Genomic DNA, 21,911 nt, shown 5'->3' with positions numbered 1-21,911 from the left:
ATGGATGCGTCTCCCTGAAGAGCCAGGGCAGACTTGCTGGAGTCTGGCTAACACTTCCCTGGCTCCTCCAAGACATCCCTGAATTCCTGCCCATCTCCTTATCTGGAAGTGCTCACGATAGAACATTTCAACGGTACCCCTCCCCCTCCTTCTTGATTAATTGCACCTTAATGAAGATGTAGTTATTCAGAATGGTAAAGTATGGCTTAAGACCTTTTACAAGGGCTGGGATTTTTTTTTACAAAGTAATCAGGCAAGCATTTTTGGGGTCTATAATAACATTCCCACAGTTAACTCCTCTCTTTGCCTTGATGTAGTGAAATGGTCAGAGAGTTGTTTTGTTGCTGTGGTCATTTTTTTCCTTCTCACTCCTCACTGAGTAATTGCATGTGTGTAAGGCTTTGTCATCAAAGCCCTGTCTCCAATTCCCGTTGACCTCACTGAAACTGAGCCGAAACAACTCTGGGGCGTTAAACACAATAACACACACACACACACACATACACAAAAAGTGTTGTATAAGACTATTCACTTTGTGATTTACATTGATATACAAGTCTGCTCCCCTCCACACTTAGTCAACACAACACCCAACAGTGACAACGCTTCTGCTTATGCCCATGTGAATTTAATCAGGCGTAGCCCAGGCTACCGGCTCTTGTTGTGTCTTGGATTATGGGCTGTCTCCTCTGTGCCACAGTACATAGGTCCCCCCATGAACTTGAGAAAAGGCAGGGACAAAGAAGGATGAGGAATAGACTACCACAGCAGCAAAATGCCAATATCAGCCAAGCAGAACATTCTACTTAACAAAAAGATTGATTGTACATCCAATATCTCAAGATATCTCATCAGTGACTCATCATCACGTCATATAGGTACAATAATGGCACATGTACATCCAATATATATATATATATATATATATATATATATATATATATATATATATATATATATGTATGTATAAATGTATGTATATGTGTATGGAACACAACAATGTTTTGGCAAATTAGCTTATGTCCCATCTACCCCAGAGTGAGATGAGAGGAGAGGATACATACCTTTGTCTTCTCTGTGCGTTCAATGACCCATCCTGATCACCACCTTTAGCCTAGCTTAGTAGAATTCACGGGACGTGGGTTACACCAGTTAGAAATGACTTAGAAATGGCACAACAATTTTCAAAGCAGATACATAATCAGAACTATATTTTCATGTTGGCAAAGCACCCCTACAGTACCTTGGCACAGTGAATACAGAGATGGGAAGATATATAGGGAGATTTTTGCTTTGTCACTATCCGCTTTAACTAAACACTCGTTGGATCTTATATCCTTACTAAGCACTTCAAGGTCTTCATTGGGAATCAGTGCTCTGATTACTAGATGTCTTGTGCGATGAATGAAATGGATCAGGACTTGATGTGGACCCAATAGGTGCTGGAATTAGACATCTGTCTAGGCAAGTGGCTTTGCTCTTGGAGTTTTGTTTCTGAGGCGGTAACCGCCCATTCAGGCAGTGTGCCCACTGGTAAGCCGATACAGGTTTGTGGGCAGACAGGACCCGATTACTACTAGTCGCTCAATTTGAAAGCAGCATGACATTATTCAGTGCAATGTAATTATGCACTTAGCAGTAGAGTTTCTTGCTTTAGAGATGGAGAAGGTGGTTGGGGGATAGCCTTGGACCCTGGGGAAGTGGCTGTGATGTTGAACCAGGACACCATATACAACATGGAGGAATCAAGCACCCTTGTTCACTGTTTCATTCTCATTCAAACACAGAACAAAAATATTTGTGTAACATGAAATGGCCCAATGTTGCCTTAATTTGTAATAATAAATTGAGAAATTTCTCCATGCTCAAAAATGTATTTCTCTCAAACTCTTCTCTGTTTAAACTAATATCTGTAACCAATTGATTCCAATCAATTGTGTGTGTCTTATTCATAACTGATTTCCTTACACAAACTTCACTCACAAAATGAAGTTATTTCATTCGCTTTGGACAAAGAAACATAACATGTGTTTATAATTTGGTTCAGTATTTATTGCATATAGACTTTCCACTGGACCCCACCTTATACAGTATGACACCACACACTGACAAGTCTGCATCTTTATGATTTACTAATTAGACAACTCATCTGCGTAACGATATGTAAAATCATGCAAAGTTTCATGGGTTGTATACACCCCTTTTCAGCGAACTGCTACCCCTCGCCTCAGAACGATCCCTCTGTGCTTGTCATTGTTGCCGCTCTGTGGTTTGTACTGCATCGTTGAGAGACAATGCTTTTCAATCAGTGTGGGGCTGACTTTGTTTTGGCACAACTGCTGTTGTCTGCCGAGCTTTCTGTCTCTTGGTCCGTACTGTCTGGACCGCATTTAGCAATTAGTCTCCTGGAAATTCAAGAGTTTGGTGGTACTCAGGGGGGGAACCCGGTCATAAGTGGGTGTCTCGAAAAAGCAGGCAATACAAGCATTAGTCATTGCTGTGTCTCCAACTCCAGGGTATGTTTTGACCAGGGCTGCCGCAGACAGATATATTTACATATGTCTAAACCCTGTGTACTGTCATACAGCACCTGTCGCTCAGTCCTAATTAAAGAGTTTATCCTTCACATTTGCTGACTAAACTCATTTGTAAACATTGCCATCCACAGCAACTCTTTATACCACATCAAGCCAGCAAGAGGGAGAACTCAAACCACGGATGGTTGCCCTGATCATGTCAGATCATTGTAAATAATTGGGTGTTAGAATGGCAAATATCCTACCAGTGTTTGAGGTTATGAATAGCATGTGAATCCACAGTGCTTGTTGGCCATCTAGAGATCTATAGATCTTTCAGTTTCCCACACTTATGCTAATAGGCAGTTGATCTGCTGCCAAAGGCCTGATGATTTCCATATAGTAAACAAATGATCTACATCAAAGCTTTGTGTTAGCTACTTGTGATGCTATCTCCAAATGTTTTGCTCCACAAACGTCCCAACTGTCAGGATGAGAGGATTCAAGGCAGCTTTGACCATTCTTGAAAAGCGTGCTTAATGATCTGGTTTTCTCTTGGAGTTACCCAGAAAGCTTTTGGTTTGTATTTCAATGTTTGAATTATTTTTGTGGAACACAACATTTTCTATTTGTGTCATCCAGTTTTGATTTTCTTTGTGTTTCTTTCTTTCTTTTGTTTGAATGTTTTATTGCATCACACAGATTAGGTAACAGGACCCTCTGGTCAGGGCTCTGGACCCTGGTCTGGGTGCTTGTCAAAGAGGATTGTCAGAAGTACTGTGGCTTGGCTTAGGAACGTTATTTTAACGGGTCACTTACAGTATTTCAGTGCCACTGATGTCAGAGGAATTCTCTGGGACTAATCTGGTTTGACAACAGTCACTCACCATACCGTAGGGTTAACGGTTGTAAATGGAGCATTAATGTGATAGAGTTAATGTACATTAATACTGCCCAACCCAGTGTGACTTAATGATCCCCTCCAATCAGCCAGTGGTCCCATTAAAAGAGATGTGATTATGACTTGATGGAGAAATTTACTGTGGGCCAGTAATGATTAACAGGTGACTGGAAAAAATGTATGGAGGTTATCCACACTATTCTGTATACATCAGCACAGGAGTCACACAGACTTGGCCAAAGTGGAAGTTTTTTTTTTCTCTTTCTTCTTCCTCCAATCATTTTGGTTTGTTTTGTGAGCTAGATTGTTTGGCAGGGCTACAAAGCCACCTCAAGAAAACAAACACAATAAACAACAGCTCCAGAGAGGCTTGAAGGGTCAAGCCCACCTCCACCATATGGTGGCCGGATACCCAGGTTTACTGTGAGGGCCAAGCATCATGCGTTAGGCATACCAGGGTGCCAAACACACACACACACACACACACTTTAAAGTAGTAACACATAGTTTCTCAAGAAAATGTAAGTGTGAAAGGGACTTTAAATACTCCTGGTAATGCTAATGTATACTAATTGGGTTCTATTAATATGAAACAATATTAGATTTAAAGTCAAAGACTGGGCAGCCAAACTCCAAGAGCTGATGTGCTTTCCCACAAGTGTGTGCTGTCACCAGAGCAGCATGAGTCATCTCTATTGGTTAGAGCAGGTAGATTCTCTATTACTCTATGGACTTTTCCCGTTACCGAGGTCTGTATGTAATTTGTTTTAAAGAGCGCTTTGCTTTTGTTTTTTTCAAAGGTTTTTGCCACCACAGATTCCGGTAAAAAAAAAAACTTTTCCCCGGCAAAGCGTTTCTCCTGTTACATTTTGAATTCGACCCAAGCTCATTTAAAGCATCTGCCAGCTTTCTTTCGGAGGCTTTAATAGACATCTGTTTTGGGATGTTTTTGGAGAGATTCACACACTTCTCTTTCCTTATGCGCTTTCCTCCCCACACGTACACCCCCACATCCATCTCTTTTGGAGTCAATTATGAACGTGTTGCTGTTGGGTGGGAAGCTGATGTGTGCAGTGCACTCATATGCCCTTGGTTAATGCATAGCGTTGGCATTTGGTTGTGACTCCATCAGTGTGATGAGGCCAGCAGTGTAAAAGCAAACAGTTCACACAGCATACCGAGCACAACACGTATCCTTCTCTCTGTCACTCTCCTGTTCACCCCCCTCTCTTTCTTTCCCTCTCTCTCTCCCATCTTCTTCTGCTTTCTCCTCTCTCGCACTCACTCATGTACTTTCTCCTTCTTATGCCCCTGGCTTAATTCTTACTCACTGACTCTCTCTCTCTGTCTCTCCCTTTATCTCTCTCATTATCTTTTCCTTTTTTCTTGCGTTCTCCATGTTTACGTGGCACCTATTCCTCTGTTCTTTTCCCAGCGTGTGAGAAGAACGTCCAGAAGGTGTGTGCCAATTCACTCGAAGAGCACCTCCAGCCGTTCAAGGACAAAATGGAGGCCTTCCTCGTCACTGGTGAGTCTGCAAACACAAAGAGGAGGTCTGGATCCTCAGCTCCTGGCTACTGCCAAGGCTGGTGTGTGTGTGTGTGTCTGTGTGTGTGTGTGTGTGTGTGTGTGTGTGTCGGGGCTAGGGGAGGGTGACATGGTTTGCTTTGGCCTCAGTGGAGTCCAAGAAGGCCTTGGGGTGGATGGATGGGGGGGGGGGGGGGGGTGGAAAAGTGCGGTGTGTCACCTAAAACCTTGCAGTAGGCCCAGCTTGGGGCTGTTTGATCCCCAGCAAGAGGGGCCACGGGGGTGGGGTGAGGGGGTTGGAAGTAAGGTGGACCATACCTGATACTCCTTCCATTCTCATCTGCACTTGACCCAACTAGGGATGTGTGATAGATACACTCACAATACCACATTCAGTTCACAATACCACATTTATGGTTCAATTACTTTACTAAATTTGAAGAAAGCAGTCATTAGAATGTAAATATTGTTATGTATTACTATAATAATCTTAAACTGTCTTTTTGTATGAACTACATTTGATGACAGCATGACCCCAGGAGAAATTCTTTGAAAGCTAGATAAAAATAAATAGTTTTAGAATATAAAATTGAATGGCTCTGTCGGTGTTAGCCCATATTAATATAAAACTAGATGTACCGCAGAGCGGTACAAAATATGACTGCCGCCCAGTCCAGCACATTTTTTCCACAAAAATAAATCACGCTGAAAGGCCTATATGATTCTAACTGTCTCACTAAATTGCATTAGCCACACTCAATTCTCACTGGTATCTGCTAGACAACAAGTACCAAAACATGATTAGTTGATAGATTTCACATGTAAAATTCATTTTATACAACCCCACCCCCATCTTGCCTGTTCATAATTCTGAGAAATTCTTGAATTGTGTGCATGTGTGCGTGTACACGTTTATGTTTATGTGTGTGGGTGTGTGTGTGTGTGTGTGTGTGTGTGTGTGCATACTTGTGTGTTTGCCTGCGTATGTGTGTTTGTGCATGTGCATGCATGCGTACATATGTCTACTGTGTGAGTATGTGTCATATGTGTCACATGATTACTGTGAATGTATGTGTGTGCGTGTGTATCTGTTTATGCACATGTGTGCACATGGAATGGGTTAACATGACCCCTGGAGGCAAACATACGGAAAAAATTGCTCATCCTAGGCCCTACGGTTCTCAAGATATTCACAGAAAACTGTGTCTGCCCTATCCTCCTTTCGGGGGGTCCAGTACAGCGGGGGGGCTACAGATCAAAACGAAAAACGATGGTTCCATGCTATCCATGTGGGGTTACATGCCCACCAAGTTTCGTGTACCCTGGTCTTTCAGTGTCCCGGGAATCCTTGTTGGTGTACGGTCACTAAATGTACACATAAATTATTTTATTGTAAGGCCCCCCATGAACGAAAGTTCACAAAACTTGGCATGCATTCGGAGGGTGTCATAATGATCCTACACTTTCAATTTTGTGCAGTTTTGACTATGTTAGGTCACAGATACCTGCGATTACAACACCTCATTTTTACTTTTTTGTGTTTAACTAGGTGGCGCTATACATGAAATGAGTGGTTATGGAATTGGTTGACATGGCCCCTTGAGATCAACATACAAAAACAAATGGTCCTCCTAAACCTTACGGTTCTCGAGATATTCAGAGAAAACTGTGTCTGCCCTACCCTCCTTTCGGGGGGTGCAGTCCAGCGGGGGGGCTACAGATCAAAACGAAAAACGATGGTTCCATGCTATCCATATGGGGTTACATGCCCACCAAGTTTCGTCTACCCCGGTCTTTCAGTGTCCCGGGAATCATTGACGGAAATTTGGACATGCGAAAAAGAAAAAAAAAAAAAAAATTCTGACTAAACCTATATGACCGCCGCTTTGCTGTGCGGCGGTCATAATAATACAAATTTAGACACACGTAAATGGGAAATAGTAATTGACTTCAGAAGGAACAAAACACAGCACAATGGGGAGGAGGTGGAGAGGTTGGCAAGCTTTAAGTTCCTGGAAGTGCACATAGTGGAGAATCTGACCTGGAGCCGGAACGCCTCCCACACCATTAAAAAAGCCTTGCAGAAGATGTTCTTCTTGAGGACCCTGAGACACAACGGGCTCCCTTAGGTTCTCCTGACTCGCTTCTAGCGCTGCACAGTTGAGAGCATGTGAGAGCACTGAGAGCTCTTCTTCTCCAGAGCTGTGAACATATTACAAAAATCCTACACTCATCCACAATCATAAAAACATACACACGTATGTGTGAGATGAATGTGTATGTGTGTACACACGTATGTGCTTGGATGAGAATGTGTTGGTGTATATCTTTTAATCTTTTATCTTTATGCTGACATTTGGAGAGGCAGGATTTCGTTGTATCGTATACAATGACAATAAAGATTTATCTATCTAATATGCTCAGTATTGCTTACATATACTTTCAAGGCTGTTACTAGGCAGACCTTTGCTGTGAGGGTCACAGGCCGTGCTGGTGACTGTGTTTGCTGACAGAGGGCTTACTAACTGTAACGGGGGCAGTAGGAGGGGATCACGTTCCCCTAAACACACTTTGTGTAGTCAGGCCCGCAGTAAAGCTGGCAGGACATCCCCGGCTGAGGTCTCGTAAAGGCAAGCCACGCTCAGTGGGACACTGCTGGGGACCACCGGGGCAGGGCACTCTTCCAGTGACCCCCATGTACTACATGCACATACACACATAGGCAGGCATAAACACAGACACAAACACAGACACAGACACACACACACACACACACACACACACACACACACACACACACACACACACACACACACACACACACACACACACACACACACACACACACTGATGTCATCCTACGGTTGCTGAGTGACATTCTGTCATATTCAAATAACAGTGGTCTCTTAATTTTTAATATGACCGTCAACTCATTGGAATGTCACTCAGCAACCGTAGGAAGACATCAGAAAAATGTGCAGTGGTCTCTTATTTTTTCCAGAGATATAGCAATAAATCACAAACCCTGAGGCAGTACACACAAACAGCCCTCACATAGCCCCAAGCCCGTCCACCTCTATTTTTTTTTTTATTTTTTTTTTTTTAAATGTGCTATAGAAATAAAGTTGATTTGATTTATATCATCCTTCACTTTTTTGCAATAAGATACGTTTCATAAGATGGGTTATACAATTAGTTCTAGAAAATCCTAGAAACTGCTAAATAACTGCTATGAAAATCCAAAGGAAAAAACAAAACATGTGGGTATGTGTGCTGGCTGGGTCAAGGATGATGGTGTTTCAGATCAAAGGGATTTGACTCATGTTTTCCACGGAAGACGTGTGTTTCTGAGCGTGGTCCCTGTCTCCCTTGTGTGTAGCTCTGGTTCTTCTGGTCAGCTCGTTCACACAGGTATGCACATTCCCAAAGCTCAGAGGACCCCCTGTGCTAAATCGCAGAGATCTGATGCTGCCTAGAAACCATAGCTCCTGGTCAATTCTTTCAGGAGTGTTACATGAAAGCTGTCTGACACGGAGAATTAACTCGTCTTCCAAAACTGCAAGGTTCTCTATCTGGCTTAAGTGCTCATGAGGCATTAACGTGTTTGCCTCGCACGAAAACAGCTTGGTCTCGCACTGCTCACAGATGCTGTATGTGCTTAAATAGCATCGGAAAACAAAAACAAAAACAAAAAGCTTCCTTTCTGCCTTTCTGCAAAGCATGAATGAGCAATCCGTCATCCAATGAGATGACATCCATATGTCGTCAACTCCAAGAGATTAATTTAGCTCGGCCTGTCTGGAGACGCTCCTGTAGAGGAAAGCACAGAGAGAAAGACATTTATTGCATTATTTGAATATTTCCCCAACGTTCTAGTTTTGATAGAGCAGGTTTCGCATCTGGACTTTATGTTTATGCTTGGCACTAATCTGGACGTAATTACTGAACATTAGGATGGTCTTAAAAGGACGATGGTTGCCACTGGCTACGAGGAAAAAAAACGGCGGCAGCCCTGGTTAACAAAAACACATCTTGCACATGAGCGTTCCACCAGGCGATGCTTATAAACCTTTTGCTTTATAAACAGAATTCCTCCCGCCGTTCGCCGCGGCTTTTGAAGCCAGCCGCGGACCCTGAGCTGACATCCCGTGTCTGGGGCGCCGAGATGACTCCATGGCTTCAGTGTACACAACACACGACACAGCGTCTCTCTCGCCCTGGCCAGAGATTGTGCAGGCTACCTAAGAAAATCCTGACTGTCTCAGAACACACACACACACACACACACACACACACACACACACACACACACACTTAACCCTCCTGTTATCCTTGGGGTATTTGACCCCAAGCAACGTTTAACATCATAAAATATTTGGTTCACTTTTTTTTTTTTGCTTCATGTTTCATGACTTTTCCTCAATTGAAGGGTACAACAGAGTTAGCATAAAATTTGTACAATAATATTTTGTCCTGTACAAATATTTTGTACATTGATGTTCCTTGGGGTCAGTTTGACCCCAGCTGTATGAAACATAAGATACATGAATATTTGACACATAATGGATATTATTATTTGAATAGTATGAGAACATATTGTTATTATCATTATTGCATACACAAGTACATATTACATATAAGTCATTTTGGCAGGACTGTATAAGTCAAAAGGGGAAGCAACAGCAAGCCTTTGGGCTGCTGACACTGGATGGGCAATATTGCCAGCCAGGGTTCCAAGGTTCATAAAGGGGTGTGTGTGTGGGGGGGGGTTGTTTTGTAGGGCTTTTGATGGTGGTTATTACACTCTTGTTAAGTACCTGTCACAAAAAAAAACTGGGTAAAAATATGAATTATAATCATTTTCTGAGGGTTTATTTAGCTGGGGTCAAATTGACACCAAGGATAAAGCATGTCGGTAAGATTTGAGGATAACACACGCAAATCATACAGGCAGACATGCACACACCGATGAACAGGTACATCAGCCCTTCTTCAAAGCACACACACACACACACACACACTCAGATGAACCAAGTACACTGGCTTTCTGTCAGGGCGTTTGATGTAAGGCGGAGCACTGGGAACATCTCATGAGAACACTGGTGGAGTGTGTATGTTGTGGTTCAGGAAGGCAGCAGCGGGTTCACACTCAGGTGTGTCAGGTGTGGCACCCTAGGAGGCCATTGGTCTGAGCGACAAGGCTGTCCCTGAAATATGCCCCCCAACCCCCACTACCCATCAGCCGCTCAAACCATCAAGCGCTCAAACCTACACAGCCCACCTGGCAGCCTCACAAGTGGGGGGGCCTCCATAAATCTCCACTTCTCTGTAGGTCTTGATGGGTCACAGCCCTCTGTGTGTATGTTTGTGAATGTGTGTGAATGTGTGTGTTTGTGTGTGTGTGTGTGTGTGTGCGTGTGTGTGTGTGTGTGTGTGTGTGTGTGTGTGTGTGTGTGTGTGTGTGGACCCATAGTGAGGGTGGGTTGATGTAGACGTCACACAAGTATAAATTAGGTTCTGCTAAAACAAATAAATACAATTGTCCTCTCACTGGTGGCCATGGTGGTGCCTGGATGCCGTTATCCTGTATGTGTGTGTGTGTGTGTGTGTAAGAGTAAAGGTGGGGCTCTGGGCTTGTTTGAGTGTGTCTGCGGCGTAGGTGACCCATAACTCACGTGTGAGGGCTTTACAGCCTCGGCTCCGTTGACGGTCCCCGTGCACGACGGGAGCCGCTGGTGAACTCGAACGACCCGCGTGGCAGCCCTTAAAGCGCGCTGTGATCTGACAAGCTCTTTACATCTCTTTGAGCTCATTGATCCGTCACTCTGTGATCCATTATTCTCAGGAGCCACCAGCCCACCCAGTGCACATACACACTACACACTCACTTTGACTCCCTACTCACCTTTTCTCTCTCCTGTCCTTTTACACTGTGCTATGCCTATGCTGGCTGTCCTTTTACACCCTTATGCTGGCTGTCCTTTTCTTTTACACTCATGCTCTTGTCAATCACTTGCTCTCTCACAACCTCTTAGTATCTTTCTCTCTGACTTTCTTTCCCTCTCTCTTTCTGTCTCACTCTCTCTTTCACACACACACACACACACACACACACACACACACACACACACACACACACACACACACACACACACACACACACACACACACACACACACACACACACACACACACACACACACACACACACACACACACACAATCCCTTGTTCTGCTTTTCTCATTTGTCATATACCCAGACAGCCACAGAGTACAATGTTTGAAACCAGCAGTTCGTCAACTTAGAATATCTAGGCACAAGTAGATACCATTCTATGAAATTAGGTTTGATATTATTTTACTTTATCTTATTTTGTAGTTTTTGATGTAAAAACAATTGTCAACATGTCAGATAGACTTCCGAGTCAGGGCATGTCTCTTTCTACTCAAAACATCCATATTAGCCAATTAGTGTCAGGGCCTTTTTTGAGTCTTTTCGCATCTTTGGCTCTGTCTGCCCATGTCTTCATTCTTCAGAGTTGTATTTTTATGATTTGAAGGGAGTTATAGAACGGAATGGATTGTCAGATGACTGAGCAGATTTCCATTTAAATCATAACCTCTCAAGGGCTGAAGTTTCGGGAATTTATCTGTGTTTTTTGAGTTCCGCAAAAAGTTTATCCTTCCAGGAGAAAGTTGTGTCAATGAGCAAACAGCGGCGTCTGCTTAATGTTACTGACTGGCGCAAGATGAAAAAAAGGCAGAGACGCTTCCAGAATCACTTAATAATCGGGTCTGTGTTAATACTCACTAATCCACTGCAGTTAATGAATCAATTAATGCTACTTAGATTCATTTTCAAGGACACTTAGAGCAACATTACTAACACATCAAGTGGAGGAGCTCATACTTTCTCTGACAATTATAATCCTCCAATTATAGTCCTGCCTTAACACCGTATCAATCTCTTGTTGTTGAGCCATATGTGTTTAGCACAATAATTTCCTGTGTATTAGACGCATTGTGTATTATGCTTTGCATGACATGTTTTATGCAAAAAAAAAATGGTGTACTGGCCACACCTACAGTATGTATGAACTGCAGTGCTCAATACCTGTATAGTCCGCCCCTGTTTATTAACCTCATAGCTGAAACATTTTTGCAAAATTAATATATAAACCTCAGTTAATAGGCCGGAGCTGCATCTACGGGTGTGTGGTGATTTGCCAACGTGATATTAATGCAAGCTTAATGCTGAGGGGCACTTCAGATCTGGATCACAACAAATTGTTCTGGTTTGGGATTCATCTCATTTGTTTTTCTCTGATTCATAGAAGTCATAACATTAAGCATTGTCTTAGCTATCACTTAGTCTTGGCCCAGTTTGAACCTAAGTGACCACATTGTTTTCCAGATGATTTGGGTATAAAGTCCCAAAAACCATTTAACAACTTTTATGTACCTGGCTCCATACTAAATCTCACACTAAAGCACTCAGTGATTCTGTGAGCAGCTTTGAGAATATTAAACATCAGATCAAGTTTTCCCATGAGGAAAGTGGTGTGTGTTTAGCTTAGCTGGTATGGTAGCGTGATGCAATTAGCAACACGTTTCAAGCGCTTTGTTATCTGAGTTGTAGGTAAACCAGTGGTGTGTAAAAGTGTGTCAGGGTTTTAAAGCCCTAATTTATTGTCCCGCTCAGCATGCGCGTCTCATAACTTTCTAGTTAGCCACTACTGGTTTCATGTTTACAGACGAAAGGGGCGAGGAGAGTGGGGTGGGAGTGTGGTGGGTCGGCAGTCAGGGGACGGGGGTACGGGGGGGCGCCAGAGCAACTTCACACATCCTCTCTCACCATGGCCTGGGACCCAGGAGTGCTGGTGCCACCTCTGCACAAACACACACACAAACACACACACACACACACACACTCACACTCACACACACACACACACACACACACACACACACACACACACACACACACACACACACACACACGTTAGAGTGGAGGACCTGAGGCGCCAAGCACCCCTGCTGTGACCTTTGCCACTGGTCCTAGCACACACACACACCAACAATACACACACACACACACATACACACACATACAGAAACAGGCAAACCCCAAGTGCTCCCCCCTTATTCTACACAGATACCTCACACTAGAAACACTAGACTCACCTCATAATCACATTTTAACAAACACACACACACAAACTCAGAATAAGATTCAGACTTGCAGTATGTTAACACGTGCTAGCAAGCACATGCTTGTACGTGCTAGCAAACACATTCACATCTATGCATGCACTAACATTTTCACACACAGATAATGTCACATACAGACCAGGCCAGACACACACACACACACACACACACACACACACACACACACACACACACACACACACACACACACACACACACACACACACACACACACACACACACAGTAAGAGAGAGACAGACAGAAAGAGATGAAAAAAGGTAGAAAAGAAAAGGGGTGGTTGTAGTTTAAGCTCACCCTCTCCCAAAAGACCCCCAAAACTGCCTTTGAACAATTTTTTGGAGACTTCCCCCTCTTAAATCTTCAAGTGGGAAAGGTGCCCCCATCATTGTAAAAAGGATGAATCTGGAAAAAAGCCATAAATCTGAGATCACAGGCTCTCGCTGGCCCTAGATAAATTCTTGCACCTCGGCCGGGGCTGCCGCACACATCTGCCTTGCATTTAGACACTTTTACATGGCAGGCCTCGACAAGAGCCGCCAGTTCCCAAGCCCCGATTCCTCTCAGTCAGTATACACACACACACACACACACACACACACATAAATACATGCACACACACATTCATGTAAACACCATACACACAAACATTTCACAGCCACATACCTACATGCATACTGAATGCCAACATCAGATCTCTCTCTCTCTCTCTCTCTCTCTATTTCCCACTCACTCTTACACACACACACACACACACACACACACACACACACACACACACACACACACACACACACACACACACACACACACACACACACACACACACACACACACACACACAAGAAATGCACACACTCACAAGAAACATGGACACATCATGCCTAAATACCCTACCACCCATAATAGGGTGGAAATTAACATTTGAAAATGTCTACCAGCCACTAGCAGATTTTTGGTCAAATTTGCCAGCCACTCAATATTTATTTCCATCCTTGACCTATACACCCCACAGACCCACACAAGCACACTAGCAAACACTCACTTTTATCTTTACTTTATTACTATGAAGTATCAAGTAGTATGAATAAAGAAGAGAGATGCGAACATAGAGACTCATTGGGAATGCCATATGCATCTGTATCGCATGACAGATCATCCCATTCCAGTGAGAAGTGCAGGGCTTTACTCAGCACACAGAATCAGTCATTCAACACTGGTACTTCGGCCCTAATCAGACTTGTTTCTCATAGGCAATTTAAACGTCAGAGTCCCTATTATATTTGTCTGGACAATATTGTAGTACGTGTGTCCCCAGGTAAGGCCTAGTTTGACTTTAGGCAGAACAGACCAAACAAAAGCATCTCTTTCCATTTGACCATGCAGTTCTCACTTACACCGTGTCCCAAGTGCATGTGATGTGAGTGAGCGTGAGCATCCACATCAATTTGATTACGTCGTTTTCAGTTGGAATGTCCTGACTGGATGGAGGGGAGACGGTGCTGTGCAGCGTGATGGGGCATTATGTTTGGAGTAGAACGGTAACACTTTATTTGGTAACACTTTATTTTAATGTGTCGCTGTTACAGTGTACTTATTAGGTACAGTGGTACAACCTGTGTAACAACATGTACTATCAGGTACTATCATTGTACCTGCATTATGTATTTGTGGGTACCTACATATAGTTGTTACATTGTAATACTGAGTGCTTTTACAAAACTTTGCCAATTTGCCTACATTTTCATCAGAGGCAAAGAGCTGACCTGAGACCTGCTGGATGGGGTAAATCTGGTCATGATAGATTTGATATACAAAGCATTCTTAGCTCCAGTCAAGGCATCATTGTCTTCAGTGTACATGTAACAGCTGTGCTGCTACAACCTTGTTACTCTTTGATACAGTGGAATAAACCTATTAAGTGTACCAGTTAATTACTTACATGTACATATGACATGTATGTTATGTCTTCGATGTCTTGGAACAGGTCTACTAATTCACTACATAGTACATATATCAACTGTGTTGGTACACACTTATTGCTCTTTGATACAGTGGCATAAACCCATTAAAATGAAGTGTACCAGTTAAGTACTTACATCTACATATATACAACCTGTCAATGATGTTATGCATCCTGTAATTGATGTGTTGAAACGTGTCTGCTGTTACACCACACAGTACATGTGAATTAGTAGACCTGTTCCAAGACAAGACCTGTTCCAGTTTATTCCACTGTATCAAAGAGTAACAAGGTTGTAGCAGCACAGCTGTTACATGTACACTGAAGACAATGAGGCCTTGACTGGAGCTAAGCATGCTTTGTATATTAAAGCAACACCAAATAACTTTTCCTCTGTCGCATGCCCTATTTGTTTATCCAGCACCAGCTTTGCAAATAACAATGTCCACAGACAAGGTATAATATGTTGCATGATTTTATGAAAGTACGATGTATTGCGACATCGGATGCAAGTCAAATTTGTAGTTTCTCATGTCTCATTCCATCGAACTACAGAACCGCTACCCGATCCGGCAAACTTACATAGTGCGGTTATAGCCGATAGAGGGCCGCGAAGCGAATGCAGAAAGTGCCGTTCACCCTGTTACGAGTTGATGAACCACTGAAACGATTTTGGAAACATTATTTTAAGGTACAAAAACTCTTTGGTGTTGCTTTAAATCTATCATGACCCGATTTACCCCATCCAGCAGGTCTCAGGTCAGCTCTTTGCCTCTGATGAAAATTTAGGCAAATTGGCAAAGTTTTGTAAAAGCACTCAGTATTACAATGTAACAACTATATGTAGGTACCCACAAATACATTATGCAAGTACAATGATAGTACCTGATAGTACATGTTGTTACACAGGTTGTACCACTGTACCTAATTAGGTAAGTACACTGTAACAGCGACACATTAAAATAAAGTGTTACCCAGTGTGGACAGAGAGCATTCAATGCGACAGTCAGACGCTCCCATGCAATTAGGACAAGCTGTTAGAATGTCATTTAGAGTTCATCTTTAGCATGCTGCAAAGTTCTAATGTGGAATACTTGTGTCTGTTCTCTCTGCAGCCCAGTCGGAACATACTGCAGAGGATGAGCAACTGCAGGCTGCACATACGAGGTGAGATGCACCTTGTCCGCTCCCCTCCCCTCCGATCTCTCTCTCTCTTTTTCTCTTTCTCTCTCTGTCTTGAAGCCTTGCATTCTTTTGTCTGGGCCCCAAGCACTACCTTACCGCGCCATGACGCCATATCTTGGTATTATCTTCCTGGGGCTCAATAGAGGTCTGTCTGGATGCTGGTGGACTGCAGCCAGGAGGAGAATATATCCATTGTCACTCGGCCCTTCTCTCCATCAGCGCTTAGTTCAGCTTGTCTCAAGCATTCCCCCGGGGCATCAGATAAAACTAATGTGCACAATTTGTAAATCTGTCTATACCAATTAGTAGCCACTCGATAAGGGATCCTCACTGATAAGAGAGGAGATTCCAGGAGAGGCACTGTGTGTGTGTGTTTGTGTGTGTGTGTGTGTGTGTGTGTGTGTGTATAAGGGAAAATGTGTTCGTGTATGTGTGTTGTGTGTTAGGGAGGTAGGGAGAGAGTGTGCGTGTGTGTGTGTGTAGAGTGATATAATAGGGGGGTGGGGGGGGGGGGCGGGGTAGCTTCCAGACTCACTCTGGGGCTCCTGGGATTCTGCCCCCGGATCTGCTCGGGTCGTAACCCCGGAGACTCTACGGCAGCCCTCCTCTTGACAGGAGGGTTGCTGAGGCGAGGAACACGTGTGCAAATGCGGCGCGCGCATGCTACCGTCTCCCCTGCTGTTTTACCATCCCGAGGCCTGTTATCAGGGCCCTTATCTCCTGTGTTTGGTATGGCCGAAGCCTCCCTGCTTATTACAGCGCATTCGCAAATCGCCAGGGAATGATTTATACTGAAACATCCACCTATAAGTCTGTGCTGCCGAGAGGCGATATCTGACACATTTCAGATTGTAGCTGGAAGAGAAAGATACACACGCGCGCGCACTGGAAATCACAGAGAAGAAAAAGTCATGGATTACTTTCCCTTGTTTAGATAGACAGCAGAGTTGTTTGCTTTCAAATTGCAGCCATTCCAATTGGAAAAATAAACTCCAGAGAGAACATGAAAGTTGCCGTCCCTGAAAAGAAGGTGGAAATTGTGAAACCATCAACAATTATTGTGCTGATTGGTCAGGACAGCATCATAAGTCAAAGAAGGTTTCCAAGTCTATTATTTCCTGCAGCCTCAGCCTCATATCAGGCCAAGCAGAGTTCTTTAGGTTTGCAGGAAACGTAATGTTCATCCCTGACTGACTGCTGATTAATCCATGTTCTCTCACACACACTCACTCTCTTCTCTCACACACACTTACTCTCTTTGGCTTGGCATCTCATCTCTGTCATACATGGGCATGTCTTTTTGCGGGTTGCGTGTTTCTCACACACAGAGAACAGATACAGAACTAGTGCTTGTGTGCCTGTCTGTGTGTGGGCGCATATGTGTGCCTGTATGTGTGTGTGTGTGTGTGTACACGTGTGTGTGTGTGTGTGTGCGTGTGTGTGTGCGTGTGTGTGTGTGTGTGTGTGTGTACACGTGTGTGTGTGTGTGTGTGTATGTGTGTGTGTGTGTGTGTATGTGTATGTGTGTGTGTGTGTGTGTGTGTGTGTGTGTGTGTGTGTGTGTACACGTGTGTGTGTGTGCGTGTGTGTGTGTGTGTGTGTGTGTGTGTGTACACGTGTGTGTGTGTGTGTATGTGTGTGTGTGTGTGTGTGTGTGCCTGTGTACACGTGTGTGTGTGTCACCTCCCATTCTGCTCACACCCTCTTAATGAAGGTGCTGAATTCACTGATATTGATCAAAAGCGCTCAGCGGCCCCAACAGGCCCTTGAAGGACTTTTAATTTGGCTTAAATTTCGGGGCCTCGGCGTCAGACCCCCAGGCCCCCCGCGCCCTGGCGCTCGCCTGGCTGTGGCCGCTCCCCCGGCGTTCCCATGGCCACACATCGTTAAGGTGACACAGCGGTGATGAATACGAGGTAAGGGCGGCAGCTCACTGGCCACTGGCCACACGGCAGCACAGGACCTACGCTGGGTGGGCCGCTGCTCGCTCCTCGGCCCAAAGGCCAGGGATGCTACGCTCCAAGAGCTCGGACTCAGTGTGGATCAGGAATCGAGGCAGAAGAGAGGGATCAAGAGAGAGAGACGGAGAAAGAGACAGAGACAGAGAGGAAGCAATAGGCAGACGGAGGGAGGCACAGGCAGAGGCACCATGGTGGAGAGCTCCTGAAAAAAGATCAAATGATAAACAATAACAATTTTATAAATAAAAACATTAAACAGGCAACAGGGGGCTTTGAATCCAAATATAATGTTTACATATCACTGCCCCTGCTCTTTTGGACCTCCATACCTGTTCCACTCTCACTCTCTCTCTCTCTGTCTCTCTCTCTCTCTCTATCACTGTCTCTCTATCTTTTCTTTTCTTAGCGTCTTCCTCTCACCTGTTATTTTAACATTACTTCTGTTTGACATAGAAATCACACTGTGTACATAGCTTACATTCCATCATTAAATAGCACAGCGCTTTTATAAACTCCCTCAAGCTGTGCAACTGTAAATAAAGGAGAAGCCATTGTGTTTCAAGGCCATCTTTACTGCTCTAAGCCATACACTAGCTGTCCATTTGACATGTAGGCGGGTCCCAGAACAAATGCAAATGCTTTATAAACTTGTTTTGTCGTCATGAAGTAAAGAGAGCTTTTGCCTTGCTGTCACGTTTATCATGTGATCAAATCACAAGCATTAAAGTATTTATGTGCACTGTAACATGCACTGCTGCGTGGTTGATATATAACCCTGTTTGATCACTCCCGTGCTGTCAGGACTATACATTTTGAATTGTCAACATAAGTCTTGGAGCGTGAAACTCAGTTTATTTTGTGTTGCACCAAGGTCTCCCGATGGAATCCTCTTTAGATGGACCGGTCCGCTTTGCTTTCAGTCTGTTGTTATGTTTACATGACTAGAGGGGACCCATCACTCATGTGCTGTGTAGTGCTAAAGGAGGTCCATGCTCGCTCGCTGCAACTCACAAAAGAACCCTAATTCATGCTGATTTATCCACCACAGGGAAAACAATGCTTCTTGGGAAATGAATAGAAACTCCCACAGGCCGAGGCCATTTTTAAGGAACACATGCCTTTTTCATTTCTCAACAGATTTTTTAAATACAGAACAATGCGAGATCCTCTGATTCCGTTTCCCCCCTTCTGACATGCATGCTTCGGCAGCGCATGTGCGTCACAACAGTCGTAAACCTCCTGATGGACAGCCGTGTTGTCATGGCAGCGGCACAGGGCAACCTCGTGGGCTGGGCAGTGTGTGTACTGTGTGTGTGTGGGGGGGGGGGGGGGGATGGGGTTAGAGGGGGGTTGGAGGATGGGGCATTTCTGTACGCTTAGAGGAGAGCAGCAGAGGTGCTCTGTGATTTGTGTCAACACTGACACCTGACCCTCATGGCTGTAAAAGCAGCCAATAGGAGATAGACGCCATGAATCACACGGCGGACGTCCGGCGGTGCCTCTACAAAGGGAGAGCTTCAGAGAGGGCCGGGAATGTCAGGGGGAAATTAAACACTCCTGTCTTCCGTTCCCTCCGCACTCCGCTCCCTCAGTCTCTTGTCCTCTCTGTATCCCTCTCTCTCTCTTTCTTTCTCTTCCTCCCTCTCTACTTCTCTCTCTGTGTACGTCTGGAGATGCTCCCCCTCTCCCACTCTTCCTTTCTTTTTTCCTCTCTCTCCACCCTTCTCTCTCTCTCTTCCTCTCCCTCTCTCCCTCTCTCTTTGTGTACGTCTGGAGATGCTCGTCTTAGGCATGATGGACGACGGTGCCTTCGGCTCCCGGCACATGATGCATAACCGGGAATGGGAAGCACCTTTGCCACGGAACGTCTGCGGCACATATTGTTAAGCAGTGCTGCCCTTCCTCCTCCTCCTAGCCTTTCTCTTCTCCTCCTCTCCTCCTCCTCTCTTCTCTTCCCTGCAGCAACATGTCTTACATTAGTGTTGCAATAGGGCATAATGGAGGCCACAGTGTGTGAGTGTGTGTGTGTGTCCGTATTATTGTAAGCCATGTAATTGTGCAGCTGGACACATAAACAGTGAGTCCCACCACACACACACACACACACACGCACACGCACACGCACACGCACACGCACGCACAGGCACACACACCAGCCCCGGATCAGAGCCATGTTGGGCTGATCGGCGTGACCACCTCCATATTAAAGCTCTGTAACGTCATGGGGCCTCTGGGGGCTCTCCACTCTCTCTGGGTCCCTTGGCCCACTGCTGAGAGGCCACACTCGCTCCCCTTGGCTTTGGTTACAATTGAAATAGCCTCGCTATGTTTGCCCCACACCAACAGCAGTGGGGGAGCATATGGAAACAGCCTTGCTTAGGGTACAATCAAGAGTCTGTTGAGCCATAAAGATGCCTCTCACTGTCAGACATTTTTGGGTGTAATCGGTTTTATACGAATACACCAAACGAATTTCTCAGAACCAAACAAATGACTGTCGTATGGTGTTTTCAGAAGGTTTGTTGACCTCTTAGGTTTTCAATGTAACTAGTTTTTTTTAAATCACGTCAATGAACAAACTCCTTCAGTGACCCATTCCCCAAACCTGTGATAGAGTTTTGGGAAGAGCCTTTCCATGTGTAAAGCAGCCTCATGGATATGTTTACATACAGAAAGGAAACCACACATCCCTCCTCTCAGCTGGTAGAGCATGGAGCTACCAACAGCAGGATGCATCACTAACAAGACAGGAGAACTGGAGACAAACGGCATGACATCACCTGACTGCACTTTCCATTGGCTTGCTCAAGATAAACAACTCAGTTGAAGAGTTCAGATCTCAGGAAGAATAAATACCTAATGATGTGAGGGCAGCCACTATCTGTGATAAGTGACCCTGAATAAGTTTACCCTGAATATGTGAAAAATCAAATATTATGGATTCTGTAGTGTGTGTGTGTGTTCATTCAGAGAAGTGAAGATTTCCTCACCCTGGCCACTAAACTGATTCTAGTTCTAAAATAGCAAGTCTAGCGGCATTGGATAACAGCTGACCGGCTGTGTACATAGACACATGTCTGCAGCAGTGGCCTCCGAGGCCGTGCTCCTGTAATCAGTACTGGATTTGTGTCATGGTAAATACAGTGAAATGCAGTTGTGTTTGGGATGGCTTATCTCCCAGGCTGCTGCTGCTGAGAGGAGTATTAATAGAAGCCCTGAAGAGGTTTGTTAGGGAAAACTGATTAGAGCTCTCCTGGCTTTGCTACAGCTGGTGTGGATCTCTCTGTCTTTCTGTGCTCTTGTGATCATCTCTCTCGGCCCACACTCTAACTCACTCCCATTTTGTCTCTTTCTCTCCCTCGCTGAACCCCTCAACCCCCAAACGCACCCACGCACGCACGCACACAATCTGTCTCCTCTTCTGCCCAGGTTAGGGTGATTATCAGAGCTGAAAATGTCTACTTTTTGAACCAGGTTCAAGGCTTCACTTCACAGGCCTACCTCTTAGTTTACACTCTTAACTTCACTTAATATCTGATCCCACTGTTGCCTTGAATTTCCATCTCTTTTAAAATTGTGTCTATGATCCTTTTCTTCACTTACAATCTCTCTCTCTCTCTCTCTCTCT

General features: G+C 44.5%; 1 protein-coding gene across 1 annotated transcript in view; it reads left to right on the top strand.

Annotated features, from left to right (window-relative positions):
- Positions 1 to 21,911, top strand: part of LOC143139154 (formin) — a 56,050-nt gene that overhangs the window by 30,538 nt on the left and 3,601 nt on the right. The window contains exons 13-14 of the mRNA XM_076299755.1: positions 4,853 to 4,945; positions 16,253 to 16,304. Of these exons, the coding sequence (XP_076155870.1) occupies positions 4,853 to 4,945; positions 16,253 to 16,304 (145 nt within the window). The remainder of the gene's footprint in view (positions 1 to 4,852; positions 4,946 to 16,252; positions 16,305 to 21,911) is intronic.

This window comes from Alosa pseudoharengus, unplaced genomic scaffold (assembly GCF_046254945.1).
Source record: "Alosa pseudoharengus isolate Yale_2024_CS ecotype anadromous, Long Island Sound unplaced genomic scaffold, YU_APseudo_1.1 YU_APseudo_1.1_scf_22, whole genome shotgun sequence".
Taxonomy (NCBI): domain Eukaryota; kingdom Metazoa; phylum Chordata; class Actinopteri; order Clupeiformes; family Clupeidae; genus Alosa; species Alosa pseudoharengus.
The sequence above is the reverse complement of the archived record's forward strand: the minus strand, read 5'-3'. Positions and strand labels throughout refer to the sequence as shown.